Source organism: Coregonus lavaretus, assembly GCF_964263955.1.
Source record: "Coregonus lavaretus genome assembly, chromosome: 1".
In the NCBI taxonomy this organism is placed as follows: domain Eukaryota; kingdom Metazoa; phylum Chordata; class Actinopteri; order Salmoniformes; family Salmonidae; genus Coregonus; species Coregonus lavaretus.
Window position 1 is genome coordinate 91,819,566 of NC_139988.1, and position 22,125 is coordinate 91,841,690.

The 22,125-nt window shown below is 48.9% G+C and overlaps 1 protein-coding gene across 2 annotated transcripts in view; it reads right to left on the reverse strand.

Moving 5' to 3' along the window:
- Positions 1-22,125, reverse strand: part of LOC311136557 (striatin-like) — a 108,770-nt gene that overhangs the window by 3,880 nt on the left and 82,765 nt on the right. Inside the window, exons 9-16 of one of the 2 annotated variants that reach the window (XM_084170739.1) lie at positions 19,067-19,213; positions 15,200-15,306; positions 7,570-7,745; positions 6,852-7,021; positions 1,883-2,047; positions 1,561-1,701; positions 1,329-1,430; positions 620-706 (exon numbers count right to left, since the gene is read on the reverse strand). In XM_084170739.1, the coding sequence (XP_084026865.1) occupies positions 620-706; positions 1,329-1,430; positions 1,561-1,701; positions 1,883-2,047; positions 6,852-7,021; positions 7,570-7,745; positions 15,200-15,306; positions 19,067-19,213 (1,095 nt within the window). Of the gene's footprint in view, positions 1-619; positions 707-1,328; positions 1,431-1,560; positions 1,702-1,882; positions 2,048-6,851; positions 7,022-7,569; positions 7,746-15,199; positions 15,337-19,066; positions 19,214-22,125 lie in introns of both variants that reach the window. The other variant, XM_084170738.1, reaches the window with a different exon arrangement.

The following is a 22,125-nucleotide window of genomic DNA, read 5'->3' on the forward strand; positions in this document are numbered from 1 at the left end:
TACAGCTCTGGTGTCCCCCAGGGCTCAGTTCTAGGCCCTCTCCTGTTTTATAAAGTATACAGCTCCGGTGTCCCCCAGGGCTCAGTTCTAGGCCCTCTCCTGTTTTATAAAGTATACAGGTCTGGTGTCCCCCAGGGCTCAGTTCTAGGCCCTCTCCTGTTTTATAAAGTATACAGCTCCGGTGTCCCCCAGGGCTCAGTTCTAGACCCTCTCCTGTTTTATAAAGTATACAGCACCGGTGTCCCCCAGGGCTCAGTTCTAGGCCCTCTCCTGTTTTATAAAGTATACAGCTCCGGTGTCCCCCAGGGCTCAGTTCTAGGCCCTCTCCTGTTTTATAAAGTATACAGCTCCGGTGTCCCCCAGGGCTCAGTTCTAGGCCCTCTCCTGTTTTATAAAGTATACTGCTCTGGTGTCCCCCAGGGCTCAGTTCTAGGCCCTCTCCTGTTTTATAAAGTATACAGCTCTGGTGTCCCCCAGGGCTCAGTTCTAGGCCCTCTCCTGTTTTATAAGGTCTGTCATATCCTCACATGGACTCTCCTACCATTGCATGCAGAATGACAAGGTATCTATCTAGCTAAGGATGTTAGAAATCATTGATCTAGAGTTGTTAGCTACTTACTGCCAGACATCAGATAGAGCCCGTTGGGGTCGACAGCTAGACTGGTAACTGCATCCAGGTGGGCCACCATCGAGTGGATCAGCTTTCCTGAAGAGTTCAAATTGACATTTGTTAATTGAATGTTTCTGCTTTCTGTGAGTGCATCAGTTTATGTGTATTCACTCTACATTTAAAAACTAACTGCTGTGATAAACCAAACTTGATCAGGATGTGGTAAAAACCGGACGACTGCAATATTCTAAATACTTTTAGATTTAAGTTGGGACTGATGGAGGACCATTGAGATCCTATTTAGTTCTGTGTGGAGGACACTGTTGGAGTGAAAAACTAATAGAACGTTTGTATGTAGACCAGCAAAATGGTTGTGTTACCTGTGTTGTTGTCGTGTTACCTGTGGTGTTGTTGTCGTGTTACCTGTGGTGGTGTTGTCGTGTTACCTGTGTTGTTGTCGCGTTACCTGTGTTGTTGTCGCGTTACCTGTGGTGTTGTTGTCGTGTTACCTGTGGTGTTGTCGTGTTACCTGTGTTGTTGTCGTGTTACCTGTGGTGTTGTTGTCGTGTTACCTGTGTTGTTGTCGCGTTACCTGTGTTGTTGTCGCGTTACCTGTGTTGTTGTCGCGTTACCTGTGGTGTTGTTGTCGTGTTACCTGTGGTGTTGTTGTCGTGTTACCTGTGTTGTTGTCGTGTTACCTGTGGTGTTGTCGTGTTACCTGTGTTGTTGTCGAAGAACTTGATGTGTCTGTCCTCCTCAGCGGTGATGGTGATGGGGAGGGTGGGGTGGCTCAGCACCCTGTTGATCTGACAGGGGGTACCTGGGGAGAGGAGAGGTTGATTCCTTGTTGAACAGGCCAATCTGACCATCCCTCCCTCCCTCCCTCCCTCCCACCCACCCCTCCTCCTCCCTCCCTCCCTCCCACCCCTCCTCCCTCCCTCCAGACTTACCCGTCTCTGCAGTGGACTCCAAGTTGAGCACCAGTTGCTGTGTCTCCATGTTGAACAGGCCAATCTGACCGCTGGTGAATGATGTCACCATGTGGGCGGGGTCACTGCAGACCAGGTCCACTGAGGACGGCACGCCAAACTCTGAAGCAGGAAGCGAGACAAAAACACATGACATTCCATGGGTTAAAACATCAATGTACTCAGACATTAGTCACTAATCCAAACCCCCTAATTGTCAACTCATCCTCCAACTCGTCACACCTCCTAACAACTCAGTTAAAGTCACTGAACCATATCGGCTGATGTGTCTGTCTGAGTGTACCTTTATTGTGGAAGGTGGCCAGGGCCGGCTTGGTATTGGAGGCGTCCCACAGCCTGACGGTGCCGTCTCCAGAGCAAGACAGGAGTCTCTGATGAACACTACTGTAGACCAGACCCCACACCGAGTCAGTATGACCACACAGCGCCCCCCGCAGGACAGACGGCTCTATGACAGAGAGAGAGAGAGTGTATTTGGAAAGTATTCAGACCCCTTGACGTTTTCCACATTTTGTCACGCTACAGCCTTATTCGAAAATGGATGAAAAAAAAATGTCCTCATCAATTTACACACAATACCCCATAATGGCAAAGCGAAAACAGGTTTTTAGACATTTTTGCAAATGTATTAAAAATATAAAACAGAAATATTCAGACCCTTTGCTATGAGACTCGAAATTGAACTCAGGTGCATCCTGTTTCCATTGATCATCCTTGAGATGTTTCAACAACTTGATTGGAGTCCACCTGTGGTAAATTCAATTGATTGGACATGATTTGGAAAGGCACACACCACAACTGTGGGACCTTATATAGACAGGTGTGTGCCTTTCCAAATCATGTCCAATCAATCGAATTTACCACAGGTGGACTCCAAGTTGTTGAAACATCTCAAGAATGATCAATGGAAACAGGATGCACCTGAGTTCAATTTCGAGTCTCATAGCAAAGGGTCAGAGCATGTCAGAGCAAAAACCAAGCCATAAGGTCGAAGGAATTGTCCATAGAGCTCCGAGACAGGATTGTGTCGAGGCACAGATCTGGGGAAGGGTACCAAAACATTTCTGCAGCATTGAAGGTCCCCAAGAACACAGTGGCCTCCATCATTCTTAAATGGAAGAAGTTTGGAACCACCAAGACTCTTCCTAAAGCTGGCTGCCCGGCCAAACTGAGCAATCAGGGGAGAAGGGCCTTGGTCAGGGAGGTGACCAAGAACCCGATGGTCACTCTGACAGAGCTCTAGAGTTCCTCTGTGGAGATGGGAGAACCTTCCAGAAGGACAACCATCTTTGCAGCACTCCACCAATCAGGCCTTTATGGTAGAGTGGCCAGACAGAAGCCACTCCTCAGTAAAAGGCACATGACAGCCCACTTGGAGTTTGCTAAAAGGCACCTAAAGACTCTCAGACCATGAGAAACAAGATTCTCTGGTCTGATGAAACCAAGATTGAACTCTTTGGCCTGAATGCCAAGCGTCACGTCTGGAGGAAACCTTGCACCATCCCTACGGTGAAGCATGGTGGTGGCAACATCATGCTGTGGGGATGTTTTTCAGCAGCAGGGACTGGGAGACTAGTCAGGATCGAGGTAAAGATGAACGGAGCAAAGTACAGAGAGATCCTTGATGAAAACCTGCTCCAGAGCACTCAGGACCTCAGATTGGGGCGAAGGTTCACCTTCCAACAGGACAACGACCCTAAGCACACAGCCAAGACAACGCAGGAGTGGCTTCAAGACAAGGCTCTGAATGTCCTTGAGTGGCCTAGCCAGAGCCCGGACTTGAACCCGATCGAACACCTCTGGAGAGAACTGAAAATAGCTGTGCAGCGACGCTCCACATCCAACCTGACAGAGCTTGAGAGGATCTGCAGAGCAGAATGGGAGAAACTCCCCAAATACAGGTGTGCCAAGCTTGTAGCATCATACCCAAGAAGACTCGAGGCTGTAATCACTGCCAAAGGTGCTTCAACAAAATACTGAGTAGAAGGACTGAATACTTATGTAAATGTGATATTTCAGTTGTTTATTTTTAATACATTTGCAAAAATGTCATTATGGGGTATTGTGTGTAGATTGATGAGGGGAAAAAAACTATTTAATCCATTTCAGAATAAGGCTGTAATGTAACAAAATGTGGGAAAATGAAAGGGGTCTGAATACTTTCCAAATGCACTGTATATGTAGACAAACGGAGGAAGAAACAGAGGCAGAGAAACAGACAGAAAGCGAGAGAGCCGAGACAGAGAGAGCCGAGACAGCCGAGACAGAGAGAGCCGAGACAGAGAGCCGAGACAGAGAGCCGAGACAGAGAGAGCCGAGACAGAGAGAGCCGAGACAGCCGAGACAGAGAGAGCCGAGACAGAGAGAGCCGAGAGAGCCGAGACAGAGAGAGCCGAGACAGAGAGAGCCGAGACCCGAGACAGAGAGAGCCGAGACAGAGAGAGCCGAGACAGAGAGAGCCGAGACAGAGAGAGAGAGTGCCGAGAGAGAGAGTGCCGAGAGAGAGAGTGCCGAGACAGAGAGAGAGAGAGCCGAGACAGAGAGAGCCGAGACAGAGAGAGAGAGAGAGAGCCGAGACAGAGAGAGAGAGAGAGAGCCGAGACAGAGAGAGAGAGAGCCGAGACAGAGAGAGAGAGAGCCGAGACAGCCAAGACAGAGAGAGCCGAGACAGAGAGAGAGAGAGAGAGAGAGCCGAGACAGAGAGAGAGAGAGAGAGAGCCGAGACCGAGAGAGAGAGAGAGCCGAGACAGAGAGAGAGAGAGCCGAGACAGAGAGAGAGAGAGCCGAGACAGAGAGAGAGAGAGCCGAGACAGAGAGAGAGAGAGCCGAGACAGAGAGAGAGAGAGAGAGCCGAGACAGAGAGAGAGAGAGCCGAGACAGAGAGAGAGAGAGAGCCGAGACAGAGAGAGAGAGCCGAGACAGAGAGAGAGAGAGCCGAGAGAGAGAGCCGAGAGAGAGAGAGAGCCGAGACAGAGACAGAGAGAGAGCCGAGACAGAGAGAGAGAGAGCCGAGACAGAGAGAGCCGAGACAGAGAGAGAGAGAGAGCCGAGACAGAGAGAGAGAGAGCCGAGACAGAGAGAGAGAGAGCCGAGACAGAGAGAGAGAGAGCCGAGACAGAGAGAGCCGAGACAGAGAGAGAGAGAGCCGAGACAGAGAGAGAGAGAGCCGAGACAGAGAGAGAGAGAGAGAGCCGAGACAGAGAGAGAGAGAGAGAGCCGAGACAGAGAGAGAGAGTGCCGAGACAGAGAGAGAGAGAGCCGAGACAGAGAGAGAGAGAGCCGAGACAGCAGAGAGAGAGAGAGCCGAGACAGAGAGAGAGAGAGAGCCGAGACAGAGAGAGAGCCGAGACCGAGAGAGAGAGAGCCGAGACAGAGAGAGAGAGAGCCGAGACAGAGAGAGAGAGAGCCGAGACAGAGAGAGAGAGAGAGAGCCGAGACAGAGAGAGCCGAGACAGAGAGAGAGAGAGAGCCGAGACAGAGAGAGAGAGAGCCGAGACAGAGAGAGAGAGAGAGCCGAGAGAGAGAACCGAGAGAGAGAGAGAGCCGAGACAGAGACAGAGAGAGAGCCGAGACAGAGAGAGAGAGAGCCGAGACAGAGAGAGCCGAGACAGAGAGAGAGCCGAGACAGAGAGAGAGAGAGCCGAGACAGAGAGAGCCGAGACAGAGAGAGAGAGAGCCGAGACAGAGAGAGAGAGAGCCGAGACAGAGAGAGAGAGAGCCGAGACAGAGAGAGAGAGCCGAGACAGAGAGAGAGAGAGCCGAGACAGAGAGAGAGAGCCGAGACAGAGAGAGAGAGAGCCGAGACAGAGAGAGAGAGAGCCGAGACAGAGAGAGAGAGAGCCGAGACAGAGAGAGCCGAGACAGAGAGAGAGAGAGAGAGAGCCGAGACAGAGAGAGAGAGAGAGAGAGCCGAGACAGAGAGAGAGAGAGAGAGAGCCAAGACAGAGAGAGAGAGAGAGAGCCGAGACAGAGAGAGAGAGAGAGAGCCGAGACAGAGAGAGAGAGAGCCGAGAGAGAGAGCCGAGACAGCCGAGACAGAGAGAGCCGAGACAGAGAGAGAGAGAGAGAGAGCCGAGACAGAGAGAGAGAGAGCCGAGACCGAGAGAGAGAGAGCCGAGACAGAGAGAGAGAGAGCCGAGACAGAGAGAGAGAGAGCCGAGACAGAGAGAGAGAGAGCCGAGACAGAGAGAGAGAGAGCCGAGAGAGAGAGCCGAGAGAGAGAGAGAGCCGAGACAGAGACAGAGAGAGAGCCGAGAAAGAGAGAGAGAGAGCCGAGACAGAGAGAGAGAGAGCCGAGACAGAGAGAGAGAGAGCCGAGACAGAGAGAGCCGAGACAGAGAGAGAGATAGCCGAGACAGAGAGAGAGAGAGAGATAGCCGAGACAGAGAGAGAGAGAGAGAGAGCCGAGACAGAGAGAGCCGAGACAGAGAGAGAGAGAGCCGAGACAGAGAGAGAGAGAGCCGAGACAGAGAGAGAGAGAGCCGAGACAGAGAGAGAGAGAGCCGAGACAGAGAGAGAGAGAGCCGAGACAGAGAGAGAGAGAGCCGAGACAGAGAGAGAGAGAGCCGAGACAGAGAGAGAGAGAGCCGAGACAGAGAGAGAGAGAGCCGAGACAGAGAGAGAGAGAGCCGAGACAGAGAGAGAGAGAGCCGAGACAGAGAGAGAGAGAGAGCCGAGACAGAGAGAGAGAGAGAGCCGAGACAGAGAGAGAGAGAGCCGAGACAGAGAGAGCCGAGACAGAGAGAGCCGAGACAGAGAGAGAGAGAGCCGAGACAGAGAGAGAGAGAGCCGAGACAGAGAGAGAGAGAGCCGAGACAGAGAGAGAGAGAGCCGAGACAGAGAGAGAGAGAGCCGAGACAGAGAGAGCCGAGACAGAGAGAGAGAGAGCCGAGACAGAGAGAGAGAGAGCCGAGACAGAGAGAGAGAGAGCCGAGACAGAGAGAGAGAGAGCCGAGACAGAGAGAGAGAGAGCCGAGACAGAGAGAGAGAGCCGAGACAGAGAGAGAGAGAGCCGAGACAGAGAGAGAGAGAGCCGACACAGAGAGAGCCGAGACAGAGAGAGCCGAGACAGAGAGAGCCGAGACAGAGAGAGCCAAGACAGAGAGAGAGCCGAGACAGAGAGAGAGCCGAGACAGAGAGAGAGCCGAGACAGAGAGAGAGCCGAAACAGAGAGAGAGCCGAGAGAGAGCCGAGACAGAGAGAGAGCCGAGACAGAGAGAGATACAGGCAGCCAGCCAAACCTCTGTTCTTACCGTATGAATCGTATGGGTCTACGTTAGGGTTAGGGATGTTCCAGCTCTGAATGGTCCCGTCCACCCCTCCACTGAAACATTGCTCTCCTGTACTGCTCATCACTACACACAGCACTGCACCCTGGTGGGCCCTGAACGTGTAGATGGGTTCCACGTCAAGAGAGGCACTCCTGGAGATAAAGACAGAGAGAGAAATAGTGAGTTAGACAGTTTATAGACAATCTGGACTGTATAAAGGCAACATTTCCTCTCACCAGGTTTGGAGTCAATTCCTCTCACCAGGTTTGGAGTCAATTCCTCTCACCAGGTTTGGAGTCAACTCCTCTCACCAGGTTTGGAGTCAATTCCATTTTCATTTATTAAATTCAGGAAGTAAACTGAAATTCAAATTCTCCCCAATGAGGAATGGACTCCAAACCTGGTGAGATGAATTGACTCCAAACCTGGTGAGATGAATTGACTCCAAACCTGGTGAGATGAATTGACTCCAAACCTGGTGAGAGGAATTGACTCCAAACCTGGTGAGAGCAACGTCTCTAGTCTAAGTCTCTGCTTTAGTGAAGTAGACACTGAGTTGTCGTCTTCCCTGTTGTCTTCTGCTGGTTAGGGTTAATATTATGGTGCTATTAGACAGAGAGGGTCAGTCTTCTTGGTGGGGGCAGTCTTCTGCAGGTTAGGGTTAATATTATAGTGTTATTAGACAGAGGGTCAGTCTTACTTCTTGGTGGGGGCAGTCTTCTGCAGGTTCCACATCTTCAGCGTATGGTCCTCTGAGGCGGTGACTAGAACCGGTTCCACGGGGTGGAACGCCAGACCTCGGATCCCGTCGAAGTGGCTCCGCAGGGTGAACTTAGGGTTCCACGTCCTCCTCAGGGCATCCTGGTTGCTGGAGATCTGAGTAGGGTAAACGCCATGGATTATGGGTAGATAAAGTCTGTATGTGAACAGCTCTTGTTAATGCATTTAGTGCTTGTTGTAGTTGAGGAAGGTATTGAGTGGACAGACATCAGTAATGTATAGTAATGTACAGTTGAAGTCGGAAGTTTACATACACCTTAGCCAAATACATTTAAACTCAGTTTTTCACAATTCCTGACATTTAATCCTAGTAAAAATTCCCTGTCTTAGGTCAGTTAGGATCCACTTTATGTTAAGAATGTGAAATGTCAGAATAATAGTAGAGAGAATGATTTATTTCAGCTTTTATTTCTTTCAGCACATTCCCAGTGAGTCAAAAGTTTACATACACTCAATTAGTATTTGGTAGCATTGTCTTTAAATTGTTTAACTTGGGTCAAACGTTTCGGGTAGCCTTCCACAAGCCTACCACAATAAGTTGGGTGAATTTTGGCCCATTCCTCCTGACAGAACTGGTTGAACTGAGTCAGGTTTGTAAGACTCCTTGCTCGCACACACTTTTTCAGTTCTGCCCACATATTTTCTATAGGATTGAGGTCAGGGCTTTGTGATGGCCACTCCAATACCTTGACTTTGTTGTCCTTAAGCCATTTTGCCACAACTTTGGAAGTATGCTTGGGGGTCATTGTCCATTTGGAAGACCCATTTGCGACCAAGCTTTAACTTCCTGACTGATGTCTTGAGATGTTGCTTCAATATATCCACATAATTTTCCTTCCTCATGATGCCATCTATTTTGTGAAGTGCACCAGTCCCTCCTGCAGCAAAGCACCCCCACAGCATGATGCTGCCACCCCCATGCTTCACGGTTGGGATGGTGTTCTTCGGCTTGTAAGCCCCCCCCACCCCACACACTTTTCCTCCAAACATAACGATGGTCATTATGGCCAAACCGTTCTATTTTTGTTTCATCAGACCAGAGGACATTTCTCCAAAAAGTACGATCTTTGTCCCCATGTGCAGTTGCAAACTGTAGTTTTGGAGCAGTGGCTTCTTCCTTGCTGAGCGGCCTTTCAGGTTATGTCAATATAGGAATTGTTTTACTGTGGATATAGATACTTTTGTACCCGTTTCCTTCAATTGATTTGCACCAAAGTACGTTCCTCTCTAGGAGACAGAACGCGTCTCCTTCCTGAGCGGTATGACGGCTGCGTGGTCCCATGGTGTTTATACTTGTGTACTATTGTTTGTACAGATGAACATGGTACCTTCAGGCATTTGGAAATTGCTCCCAATGATGAACCACACTTGTGGAGGTCTACAATTGATTTTCTGAGGTCTTGGCTGATTTATTTTGATTTTCCCATGATGTCAAGCAAAGAGGCACTGAGTTTGAAGGTAGGCTTTGAAATACATCCACAGGTACACCTCCAATTGACTCAAATTATGTTAATTAGCCTATCAGAAGCTTCTAAAGCCATGACATCATTTTCTGGAATTGTCCAAGCTGTTTAAAGGCACAGTCAACTTAGTGTATGTAAACTTCTGACCCACTGGAATTGTGATACAGTGAATTATAAGTGAAATAATCTGTCTGTAAACAATTGTTGGAAAAATTACTTGTGTCATGCACAAAGTAGATGTCCTAACCGACTTGCCAAAACTATAGTTTTGAAAAACTAGTGTTTGAAAAACTAGTTTTAATGACTCCAACCTAAGTGTACGTTAACTTCCGACTTCAACTGTACATAGGCGTACAGAGGCCCATTATCAGCAGCCATCAGTCCTGTGTTTCAATGGCACGTTGTGTTTGCTAATCCAAGTTTAAAACAGGCCTTCTTGAGACTAGTTTAGTATCTGGAGCATCAGCAATTGTGGGTTCGATTACAGGCTCAAAATGGCCAGAAACAAAGAACTCGTCAGTCTATTCTTGTTCTGAGAAATGAAGGCTATTCCATGTGAGAAATTGCCAAGAAACTGAAGATCTCGTACAACGCTGTGTACTACTCCCTTCACAGAACAGCGCAAACTGGCTCTAACCAGAATAGAAAGAGGAGTGGGAGGCCCCGGTGCACAACTGAGCAAGAGGACAAATACATTAGATTGTCTAGTTTGAGAAACAGACGCCTCACAGGTCCTCAACTGGCAGCTTCATTAAATAGTGAAGAGGCGACTCCGGGATGCTGACCTTCTAGGCAGAGTTGCAAAGAAAAAGCCATATCTCGGACTGGCCAATAAAAAGAAAAGATTAAGATGGGCAAAAGAACACAGACACTGGACAGAGGAAGATTGGAAAAAAGTGTTATGGACAGACGAATCGAAGTTTGAGGTGTTCGGATCACAAAGAAGAACATTTGTGAGACGCAGACCAAATGAAAAGATGCTGGAGGAGTGCTTGATGCCATCTGTCAAGCATGGTGGAGGCAATGTGATGGTATGAGGGTGCTTTGGTGGTGGTAAAGTGGGAGATTTGTACAGGGTAAAAGGGATCTTGAAGAAGGAAGGCTATCACTCCATTTTGCAACGCCATGCCATACACTGTGGACGGCACTTGATTGGAGCCAATTTCTTCCTACAACAGGACAATGACCCAAAGCACAGCTCCAAACTATGCAATAACTATTTAGGGAAGAAGCAGTCAGCTGGTATTCTGTCTATAATTGAGTGGCCAGCACAGTCACCGGATCTCAACCCTATTGAGCTGTTGTGGGAGCAGCTTGACCGTATGGTACGTAAGAAGTGCCCATCAAGCCAATCCAACTTGTGGAAAGGTGCTTCAGGAAGCATGGGGTGAAATCTCTTCAGAGTACCTCAACAAATTGACAACTAGAATGCCAAAGGTCTGCAAGGCTGTAATTGCTGCAAATGGAGGATTCTTTGACGAAAGCAAAGTTTGAAGGACACAATTATTATTTGTATTAAAAATCATTATTTCTAACCTTGTCAATGACTACATCTCCTATTCATTTTGCTATATTTCCTATTCAAACTCATTTCATGTATGTTTTCATGGAAAACAAGGACATTTCTAACGTGACCCAAAACTTTTGAACGGTAATGTATATATTCAGACATCAGTGATGTATATATTCAGACATCAGTAATGTATATATTCAGACATCAGTAATGTATATATTCAGACATCATTAATGTATATATTCAGACATCAGTAGTGTACAGTAATGTATATATTCAGACATCCGTAATGTATATATTCAGACATCAGTAATGTATATATTCAGAAATCAGTAATGTACAGTAATGTATATATTCAGACATCAGTAATGTATATATTCAGAAATCAGTAATGTATATATTCAGAAATCAGTAATGTATAGTAATGTATATATTCGGACATCAGTAATGTATATATTCAGAAATCAGTAATGTACAGTAATATATATATTCAGACATCAGTAATGTATATATTCAGAAATCAGCAATGTATATATTCAGAAATCAGTAATGTATAGTAATGTATATATTCGGACATCAGTAATGTATATATTCAGACATCAGTAATGTATATATTCAGAAATCAGTAATGTATATATTCAGAAATCAGTAATGTATAGTAATGTATATATTCGGACATCAGTAATGTATATATTCAGACATCCGTAATGTATATATTCAGACATCAGTGATGTATATATTCAGACATCAGTAATGTATATATTCAGACATCAGTAATGTATATATTCAGACATCAGTAGTGTATATATTCAGACATCAGTAATGTATATATTCAGACATCAGTAATGTATATATTCAGAAATCAGCAATGTATATATTCAGAAATCAGTAATGTACAGTAATGTATATATTCAGAAATCAGTAATGTACAGGAATGTATATATTCAGACATCAGTAATGTATATATTCAGACATCCGTAATGTATATATTCAGACATCAGTAATGTATATATTCAGAAATCAGTAATGTACAGTAATGTATATATTCAGACATCAGTAATGTATATATTCAGACATCAGTAATGTATATATTCAGAAATCAGTAATGTATAGTGATGTATATATTCGGACATCAGTAATGTATATATTCAGACATCAGTAATGTATATATTCAGAAATCAGTAATGTATATATTCAGAAATCAGTAATGTATAGTAATGTATATATTCGGACATCAGTAATGTATATATTCAGACATACGTAATGTATATATTCAGACATCAGTGATGTATATATTCAGACATCAGTAATGTATATATTCAGACATCAGTAATGTATATATTCAGACATCAGTAATGTATATATTCAGAAATCAATAATGTATATATTCAGAAATCAGTAATGTATATATTCAGACATCAGTAATGTACAGTAATGTATATATTCAGAAATCAGTAATGTATAGTAATGTATATATTCAGACATCAGTAATGTATATATTCAGACATCAGTAATGTATATATTCAGACATCAGTAATGTATATATTCAGAAATCAGTAATGTATATATTCAGAAATCAGAAATGTATAGTAATGTATATATTCGGACATCAGTAATGTATATATTCAGACATCAGTAATGTATAGTAATGTATATATTCAGAAATCAGTAATGTACAGTATAGTACAGTATTTATTCAGACATCATAGAGTCAGTATGAATGTGTTTGGAGTGTTAGTGTGAGTGTGCATAGAGTCAGTGCAAAACTAAAACATTAAATAGAACGGTCAAGTCAGATAGTCTGTGTAGCCATTTAGTTAGCTATTTAGCTGTTTTATGGTTTGGGGATTGAAGCTGTTCAGGAGCCTGTTGGTGTCAGACTTGCAGCTCCGGTACAGCTTGCCGTGCGGAAGCAGAGATTGCTTGGTTGGCTGGAGTCCGGGCCTTCCTTTCACACCGCCTGGTATACAGGTCCTGGATGGCAGGGGGCGCGGCCCCAGTGATGTACTGGGCCGTACTCACCACCCTCTGTAGCGCCATGCAATCAAGGGCAGTTGCTGTACCAAACAGTGATGCAGCCAATCAAGATGCGCTCAATGGTGCAGCTTTCAACCTCCCGAATGGGGAAGAGGTGCTGTAGTGCCTTTTTCACGACTGTTTGAGTGTGTGGACCATTTTAAGTCCTTAGTGATTTGGACACCGAGGAACTTGAAGCTCTCGACCCGTTCCACTGCAGCCGTGTCAATGTGAACGGGGGCGTGCTCGCCCCTCCGTTTCCTGTAGTCCACGATCAGCTCCTTTGTCTTGCTCACGTTGAGGGAGAGGTTGTTTTCTTGGCTCCACACTGCCAGGTCTCTGACCTCCTCCCTATAGGCTGTCTCATTGTTGTCAGTGATCAGGCCTACCACTGTTGTGTCGTCAAACTTAATGATGGTGTTGGAGTCGTGCTTGGCCATGCAGTCATGGGTGAACAGGGAGTACAGGAGGGGACTGAGCACGCACCCCTGAGGGGTCCCAGTGTTGAGGATCAGCATGGCGGATGTGTTGTTGCCTACCCTCACGACCTGGGGGTGGCCCGTCAGGAAGTCCAGGATCCAGTTACAGAGGGAGGTGTTCAGTTCCAGGGTCCTTAGCTTAGTGATAAGTTTTGAGGTAATGAGTTCCACAGCATGATGCTGCCACCACCATGCTTCACCGTAGGGATGGTGCCAGGTTTCCTCCAGACGTGACACTTGGCATTCAGACCAAAGAGTTCAATCTTGGTTTCATCAGACCAGAGAATCTTGTTTCTCATGGTCTGAGAGTCCTTTAGGTGCCTTTTGGCAAACTCCAAGTGGGCTGTCATGTGCCTTTTACTGAGGAGTGGCATCTGTCTGGCCACTCTACAATAAAGGCCTGATTGGTGGAGTGCTGCAGAGATGGTTGTCCTTCTGGAAGGTTCTCCCATCTCCACAGAGGAACTCTGGAGCTCTGTCAGAGAAACCATCGGGTTTCTTGGGTCTACTCCAGGGGTCTGAATACTTCCCCAATGCACTGTATTATCTCCAATGTATCGTCCATGTAAAAAATATCCGACAATCCCTTTTTAATTCTATGCGCTAAGCATTTTGCTACGATTTTGGCATCACAACACTGAGGTGTAAGGGGTCTCAATTTTTTTAGGAAGACTGGATCTTTATTTTTACCACCTGGGTCCTGTTATAGTAAAAAATCGGACCTTCTTGCTGAGTATCTGATAGTCTACCATTTCTATAGGAGTGGTTAAAACATGTTAATAACGGACCTTTTGAGTACATCGAAAAATATTTGATATACCTCAACTGGTATGCCATCCAGCCCTGGAGTTTTCCTGTACTTGAAGGCTTTAATTGCATCTACAAGTATTTGATACACTGCTGATTTTGCAGGTTTTCCTACTTACAAAGCATGTAGAGGTCTGTAATTTTTATCATAGGTACACTTCAACTGTGAGAGACGGAATCACATTGTATGATTTTTAAGTAATTAATTTGCATTTATTCAAAATCGGCAGTTTATCAAATACTTGTTTTCCCCACTGTAGAAGAAGTCCTCTGTAATTAGGCCATCACATGAGTCTTTCTGTATGGCTGTTAATTTCACGCTATTAATAGAAAAATAATCCTTACAATTAACTTTGGTTAGTGGAGATGGTGGAGACTGAAATGAAAACGTATGCTTAAAGTACTTTGCTTCCTCTTTCAAAATATCGTTTGGTGAATTCATGGGTGACCGTCATTTGTAACAAGTTTCTTTAAATAATTTTTGGTAGCATTTCTATGTTGAAGATGTAAAAAATAATTTGGTGCATTTTCCTCCATATTCATATTGCAGTTTGTTTTATTTTTTATAATATATTACACTTGATTTTTCTTGAATAATTTCTTCAATTTCTTTTAGTTTTTCCTCTAACTTATTCTGTGCCTCTATGTTACAGTTTTTATTTCTATCTATCTGTACTGTTAGTCCCTCTATTTCCTTTGTTAATATGGACTCTTTGGACCTAAATCGTTTTTGTTTTAAACATGAGTATTGAATTGCATGGCCTCTGAAGGCACATTTAAACGGGTCCATTACAATAAGGGGATCTGCTGTAACTAGGTTATGTCGGAAAAAGTCAGTTATAAATTATTCTGTCCTGGTTAAAAACACGTTTCCAATATCCTCGCCCTCGTGGAAAATCTGAGAGAGTAATGTGTATACCAATTACTTGATGGTCCGACCGTCTGTCCACTATCAAACTTTTGGCGCCAGCGAGAATGACATAAGTATTGAAGACGACTAGCTTGATATTTAATCCTCCACATATCAACTAGTTCCAATATATGCATAATATTCATAATTTCTTTAAGTGCATGAGGGTGATAGTTTGTAATGTGACTTCCTTTACGGTCCATTGAGGGACTTAAAACCGTACTATAATCTCCCACCATAACAATTGAGTCATGCTGCAGGGAGGTAGTTAGTGTGGCAGGTAGCTTTAGAGTTCTTTGGGAACAGGAATAAGAGTGGATGTGTGCTGATTGTATTTAGTCCTCAAGGGAGGTACTACTCACGTCGTATCCCAAGCTATCAGCCTCGTTGGATACCGTAAGACCAGCCAGCTCCCCCAGTCCCAGATCAGCCGCCATGTTCTCATCAGGACCCATTATGAAGGACTTTCCTGAGGAGGGAGGGAACGTCAACGCCTCCACTGGAAGAGGTAAAAACAGAGCCAGTCACTACCTGCAGGGAAGCCATTACACTGACAATGTTATGGACTTAACAGAGGGCAAATACATGTTACGAACTTCAAAAAAAAAAAAACTTCCAAAAGCTTCCTGTTTTTTTTCTTCAGAAATCCCAACTAGAGGATTCCCTGAATCAGAGAAGGATAAGCGGGAAGGGGATCCTTCCACTGAAACAAAAGGGAACTATCCCTGGGTCTGGTAGAGACAGGGGACATAGAGACAGGGAGGGAACTAGCCCTGGGTCTGGTAGAGACAGGGGACAGAGAGACAGGGAGGGAACTAGCCCTGGGTCTGGCAGAGACAGGGGACAGAGACACAGGGGACAGAGACACAGGGAGGGAACTAGCCCTGGGTCTGGTAGAGACAGGGGACAGAGAGACAGGGGACAGAGACACAGGGAGGGAACTAGCCCTGGGTCTGGTAGAGACAGGGGACAGAGAGACAGGAGACAGAGAACTAGCCCTGGGTCTGGTAGAGACAGGGGACAGAGACACAGGGAGGGAACTAGCCCTGGGTCTGGCAGAGACAGGGGACAGAGAGACAGGGAGGGAACTAGCCCTGGGTCTGGTAGAGACAGGGGACAGAGAGACAGGGAGGGAACTAGCCCTGGGTCTGGTAGAGACAGGGGACAGAGAGACAGGGAGGGAACTAGCCCCGTGTCTGGCAGAGACAGGGGACAGAGAGACAGGGGACAGAGAGACAGGGAACTAGCCCTGGGTCTGGCAGAGACAGGGGACAGAGAGACAGGGAGGGAACTAGCCCTGGGTCTGGCAGAGACAGGGGACAGAGAGACAGGGAGGGAACTAGCCCTGGGTCTGGTAGAGACAGGGGACAGAGAGACAGGGAGGGAACTAGCCCCGGGTCTGGTAGAGACAGGGGACAGAGAGACAGGGGACAGAGAGACAGGGAACTAGCCCTGGGTCTGGTAGAGACAGGGGACAGAGAGACAGGGAGGGAACTAGCCCCGGGTCTGGTAGAGACAGGGGACAGAGAGACAGGGAGGGAACTAGCCCTGGGTCTGGCAGAGACAGGGGACAGAGAGACAGGGAGGGAACTAGCCCTGGGTCTGGCAGAGACAGGGGACAGAGAGACAGGGAGGGAACTAGCCCTGGGTCTGGCAGAGACAGGGGACAGAGAGACAGGGGACAGAGAGACAGGGGACAGAGAGACAGGGGACAGAGAGACAGGGGACAGAGAGACAGGGGACAGAGAGACAGGGAGGGAACTAGCCCTGGGTCTGGTAGAGACAGGGGACAGAGAGACAGGGAGGGAACTAGCCCTGGGTCTGGCAGAGACAGGGGACAGAGAGACAGGGGACAGAGAGACAGGAAGGGAACTAGCCCTGGGTCTGGTAGAGACAGGGGACAGAGAGACAGGGAGGGAACTAGCCCTGGGTCTGGCAGAGACAGGGGACAGAGAGACAGGGAGGGAACTAGCCCTGGGTCTGGCAGAGACAGGGGACAGAGAGACAGGGGACAGAGAGACAGGGGACAGAGAGACAGGGGACAGAGAGACAGGGGACAGAGAGACAGGGGACAGAGAGACAGGGAGGGAACTAGCCCTGGGTCTGGTAGAGACAGGGGACAGAGAGACAGGGAGGGAACTAGCCCTGGGTCTGGCAGAGACAGGGGACAGAGAGACAGGGGACAGACAGACAGGGAGGGAACTAGCCCTGGGTCTGGTAGAGACAGGGGACAGAGAGACAGGGAGGGAACTAGCCCTGGGTCTGGTAGAGACAGGGGACAGAGAGACAGGGAGGGAACTAGCCCTGGGTCTGGTAGAGACAGGGGACAGAGAGACAGGGGACAGAGAGACAGGGGACAGAGAGACATGGAGGAAACTAGCCCTGGGTCTGGTAGAGACAGGGGACAGAGAGACAGGGAGGGAACTATCCCTGGGTCTGGCAGAGACAGGGGACAGAGAGACAGGGAGGGAACTAGCCCTGGGTCTGGTAGAGACAGGGGACAGAGAGACAGGGAGGGAACTAGCCCTGGGTCTGGTAGAGACAGGGGACAGAGAGACAGGGAGGGAACTAGCCCTGGGTCTGGTAGAGACAGGGGACAGAGAGACAGGGGACAGAGAGACAGGGGACAGAGAGACAGGGAGGGAACTAGCCCTGGGTCTGGTAGAGACAGGGGACAGAGAGACAGGGAGGGAACTAGCCCTGGGTCTGGCAGAGACAGGGGACAGAGAGACAGGGAGGGAACTAGCCCTGGGTCTGGTAGAGACAGGGGACAGAGAGACAGGGGACAGAGAGACAGGGAGGGAACTAGCCCCGGGTCTGGTAGAGACAGGGGACAGAGAGACAGGGAGGGAACTAGCCCTGGGTCTGGCAGAGACAGGGGACAGAGAGACAGGGAGGGAACTAGCCCTGGGTCTGGTAGAGACAGGGGACAGAGAGACAGGGGACAGAGAGACAGGGAGGGAACTAGCCCCGGGTCTGGTAGAGACAGGGGACAGAGAGACAGGGAGGGAACTAGCCCTGGGTCTGGCAGAGACAGGGGACAGAGAGACAGGGGACAGAGAGACAGGGGACAGAGAGACAGGGAGGGAACTAGCCCTGGGTCTGGTAGAGACAGGGGACAGAGAGACAGGGAGGGAACTAGCCCTGGGTCTGGTAGAGACAGGGGACAGAGAGACAGGGGACAGAGAGACAGGGGACAGAGAGACATGGAGGAAACTAGCCCCGGGTCTGGCAGAGACAGGGGACAGAGAGACAGGGAGGGAACTAGCCCTGGGTCTGGTAGAGACAGGGGACAGAGAGACAGGGAGGGAACTAGCCCTGGGTCTGGTAGAGACAGGGGACAGAGAGACAGGGGACAGAGAGACAGGGGACAGAGAGACATGGAGGAAACTAGCCCCGGGTCTGGCAGAGACAGGGGACAGAGAGACAGGGAGGGAACTAGCCCTGGGTCTGGTAGAGACAGGGGACAGAGAGACAGGGAGGGAACTAGCCCCGGGTCTGGCAGAGACAGGGGACAGAGAGACAGGGGACAGAGAGACAGGGAGGGAACTAGCCCTGGGTCTGGTAGAGACAGGGGACAGAGAGACAGAGAGGGAACTAGCCCTGGGTCTGGCAGAGACAGGGGACAGAGAGACAGGGGGGGAACTAGCCCAGGGTCTGGTAGAGACAGGGGACAGAGAGACAGGGGACAGAGAGACAGGGAGGGAACTAGCCCCGGGTCTGGTAGAGACAGGGGACAGAGAGACAGGGAGGGAACTAGCCCCGGGTCTGGCAGAGACCAGGGACAGAGAGACAGGGAGGGAACTAGCCCCGGGTCTGGTAGAGACAGGGGACAGAGAGACAGGGAGGGAACTAGCCCCGGGTCTGGCAGAGACCGGGGACAGAGAGATAGGGGACAGAGAGACAGGGAGGGAACTAGCCCTGGGTCTGGCAGAGACAGGGGACAGAGAGACAGGGAGGGAACTAGCCCTGGGTCTGGCAGAGACAGGGGACAGAGAGACAGGGAGGGAACTAGCCCCGGGTCTGGTAGAGACCGGGGACAGAGAGAGACCGGGGACAGCGAGAGACCGGGGACAGCGAGAGACCTGGGACAGCGAGAGACCGGGGACAGCGAGAGACCGGGGACAGCGAGAGACCGGGGACAGCGAGAGACCTGGGACAGCGAGAGACCGGGGACAGCGAGAGACCGGGGACAGAGAGACAGGGGACAGCGAGACAGAGTTCTGTACCTTCGTCCGTGCGGTTGTCCTGGTGATGCTCGTTGAGCCTGGGGGCATTGGAGCGGGCCTGGGGGGAAGAGGAGGGCTCTCTGGGACTCATGTCCTCCTGGTCCCTCAGGTTGGCCAGCATGTCCTGGAGCTTAGACCTGTTAGGTCCTGGGGAGAGCAAACAGGTAGGGGGACAATGTTAGAACAGAGACAATCACAAAGAATATAATACTACTGTATATGAGGATACTGCAGGAAGGAGAGAGAGCAGAGCACTATTGGGAAAATAATCAACTAACATTATTACAGTACAGGGGACAAACTAAGGCTGAGAGCAGTTGAGTGTCTATACTTGTTCAAACTGAAAGGAGAGATGTAGAGGTTGTGGGGCATCCTGACAAACAAACACCCCCACACAAACCCACATCAAGGATGAAGACAACACAAATAGAATTCCATGACAAGAAAAAGAGAGCAAGAAAAAAGGTTGTGACAGCAGTAGAAGCAGGTTGTGACAGCAGCAGAAGCTGGTTGTGACAGCAGCAGAAGCAGGTTGTGACAGCAGCAGAAGCAGGTTGTGACAGCAGCAGAAGCAGGTTGTGACAGCAGCAGAGCAGGTTGTGACAGCAGTAGAAGCAGGTTGTGACAGCAGCAGAGCAGGTTGTGACAGCAGGTTGTGACAGCAGTAGAAGCAGGTTGTGACAGCAGTAGAAGCAGGTTGTGGCAGCAGTAGAAGCAGGTTGTGACAGCAGCAGAAGCAGGTTGTGACAGCAGCAGAAGCAGGTTGTGACAGCAGGTTGTGACAGCAGTAGAAGCAGGTTGTGACAGCAGTAGAAGCAGGTTGTGGCAGAAGCAGGTTGTGACAGCAGTAGAAGCAGGTTGTGACAGCAGGTTGTGACAGCAGGTTGTGACAGCAGCAGAAGCAGGTTGTGGCAGCAGTAGAAGCAGGTTGTGACAGCAGGTTGTGACAGCAGGTTGTGACAGCAGCAGAAGCAGGTTGTGGCAGCAGTAGAAGCAGGTTGTGACAGCAGCAGAAGCAGGTTGTGACAGCAGCAGAAGCAGGTTGTGACAGCAGGTTGTGACAGCAGTAGAAGCAGGTTGTGACAGCAGTAGAAGCAGGTTGTGACAGCAGTAGAAGCAGGTTGTGACAGCAGCAGAAGCAGGTTGTGACAGCAGCAGAAGCAGGTTGTGACAGCAGCAGAGCAGGTTGTGACAGCAGGTTGTGACAGCAGTAGAAGCAGGTTGTGACAGCAGCAGAAGCAGGTTGTGACAGCAGCAGAAGCAGGTTGTGACAGCAGTAGATCAGGTTGTGACAGCAGCAGAAGCAGGTTGTGACAGCAGTAGAAGCAGGTTGTGACAGCAGCAGAGCAGGTTGTGACAGCAGGTTGTGACAGCAGCAGAAGCAGGTTGTGACAGCAGGTTGTGACAGCAGTAGAAGCAGGTTGTGACAGCAGCAGAAGCAGGTTGTGGCAGAAGCAGGTTGTGACAGCAGTAGAAGCAGGTTGTGACAGCAGCAGAAGCAGGTTGTGACAGCAGTAGAAGCAGGTTGTGACAGCAGTAGAAGCAGGTTGTGACAGCAGGTTGTGACAGCAGTAGAAGCAGGTTGTGACAGCAGGTTGTGACAGCAGTAGAAGCAGGTTGTGACAGCAGCAGAAGCAGGTTGTGACAGCAGCAGAAGCAGGTTGTGACAGCAGGTTGTGACAGCAGTAGAAGCAGGTTGTGACAGCAGCAGAAGCAGGTTGTGGCAGAAGCAGGTTGTGACAGCAGTAGAAGCAGGTTGTGACAGCAGCAGAAGCAGGTTGTGACAGCAGCAGAAGCAGGTTGTGACAGCAGGTTGTGACAGCAGTAGAAGCAGGTTGTGGCAGAAGCAGGTTGTGACAGCAGTAGAAGCAGGTTGTGACAGCAGCAGAAGCAGGTTGTGGCAGAAGCAGGTTGTGACAGCAGTAGAAGCAGGTTGTGACAGCAGCAGAAGCAGGTTGTGACAGCAGTAGAAGCAGGTTGTGACAGCAGTAGAAGCAGGTTGTGACAGCAGCAGAAGCAGGTTGTGACAGCAGCAGAAGCAGGTTGTGGCAGAAGCAGAAGCAGGTTGTGACAGCAGTAGAAGCAGGTTGTGACAGCAGCAGAAGCAGGTTGTGACAGCAGGTTGTGACAGCAGCAGAAGCAGGTTGTGACAGCAGGTTGTGACAGCAGTAGAAGCAGGTTGTGACAGCAGCAGAAGCAGGTTGTGACAGCAGGTTGTGACAGCAGCAGAAGCAGGTTGTGACAGCAGGTTGTGACAGCAGTAGAAGCAGGTTGTGACAGCAGCAGAAGCAGGTTGTGGCAGAAGCAGGTTGTGACAGCAGTAGAAGCAGGTTGTGACAGCAGCAGAAGCAGGTTGTGACAGCAGTAGAAGCAGGTTGTGACAGCAGTAGAAGCAGGTTGTGACAGCAGCAGAAGCAGGTTGTGACAGCAGCAGAAGCAGGTTGTGGCAGAAGCAGGTTGTGACAGCAGTAGAAGCAGGTTGTGACAGCAGCAGAAGCAGGTTGTGACAGCAGGTTGTGACAGCAGCAGAAGCAGGTTGTGACAGCAGGTTGTGACAGCAGTAGAAGCAGGTTGTGACAGCAGCAGAAGCAGGTTGTGGCAGAAGCAGGTTGTGACAGCAGTAGAAGCAGGTTGTGACAGCAGCAGAAGCAGGTTGTGACAGCAGCAGAAGCAGGTTGTGGCAGAAGCAGGTTGTGACAGCAGTAGAAGCAGGTTGTGACAGCAGCAGAAGCAGGTTGTGACAGCAGCAGAAGCAGGTTGTGACAGCAGGTTGTGACAGCAGTAGAAGCAGGTTGTGGCAGAAGCAGGTTGTGACAGCAGTAGAAGCAGGTTGTGACAGCAGCAGAAGCAGGTTGTGACAGCAGTAGAAGCAGGTTGTGACAGCAGTAGAAGCAGGTTGTGACAGCAGCAGAAGCAGGTTGTGGCAGCAGGTTGTGACAGCAGCAGAAGCAGGTTGTGACAGCAGGTTGTGACAGCAGCAGAAGCAGGTTGTGGCAGAAGCAGGTTGTGACAGCAGCAGAAGCAGGTTGTGACAGCAGCAGAAGCAGGTTGTGACAGCA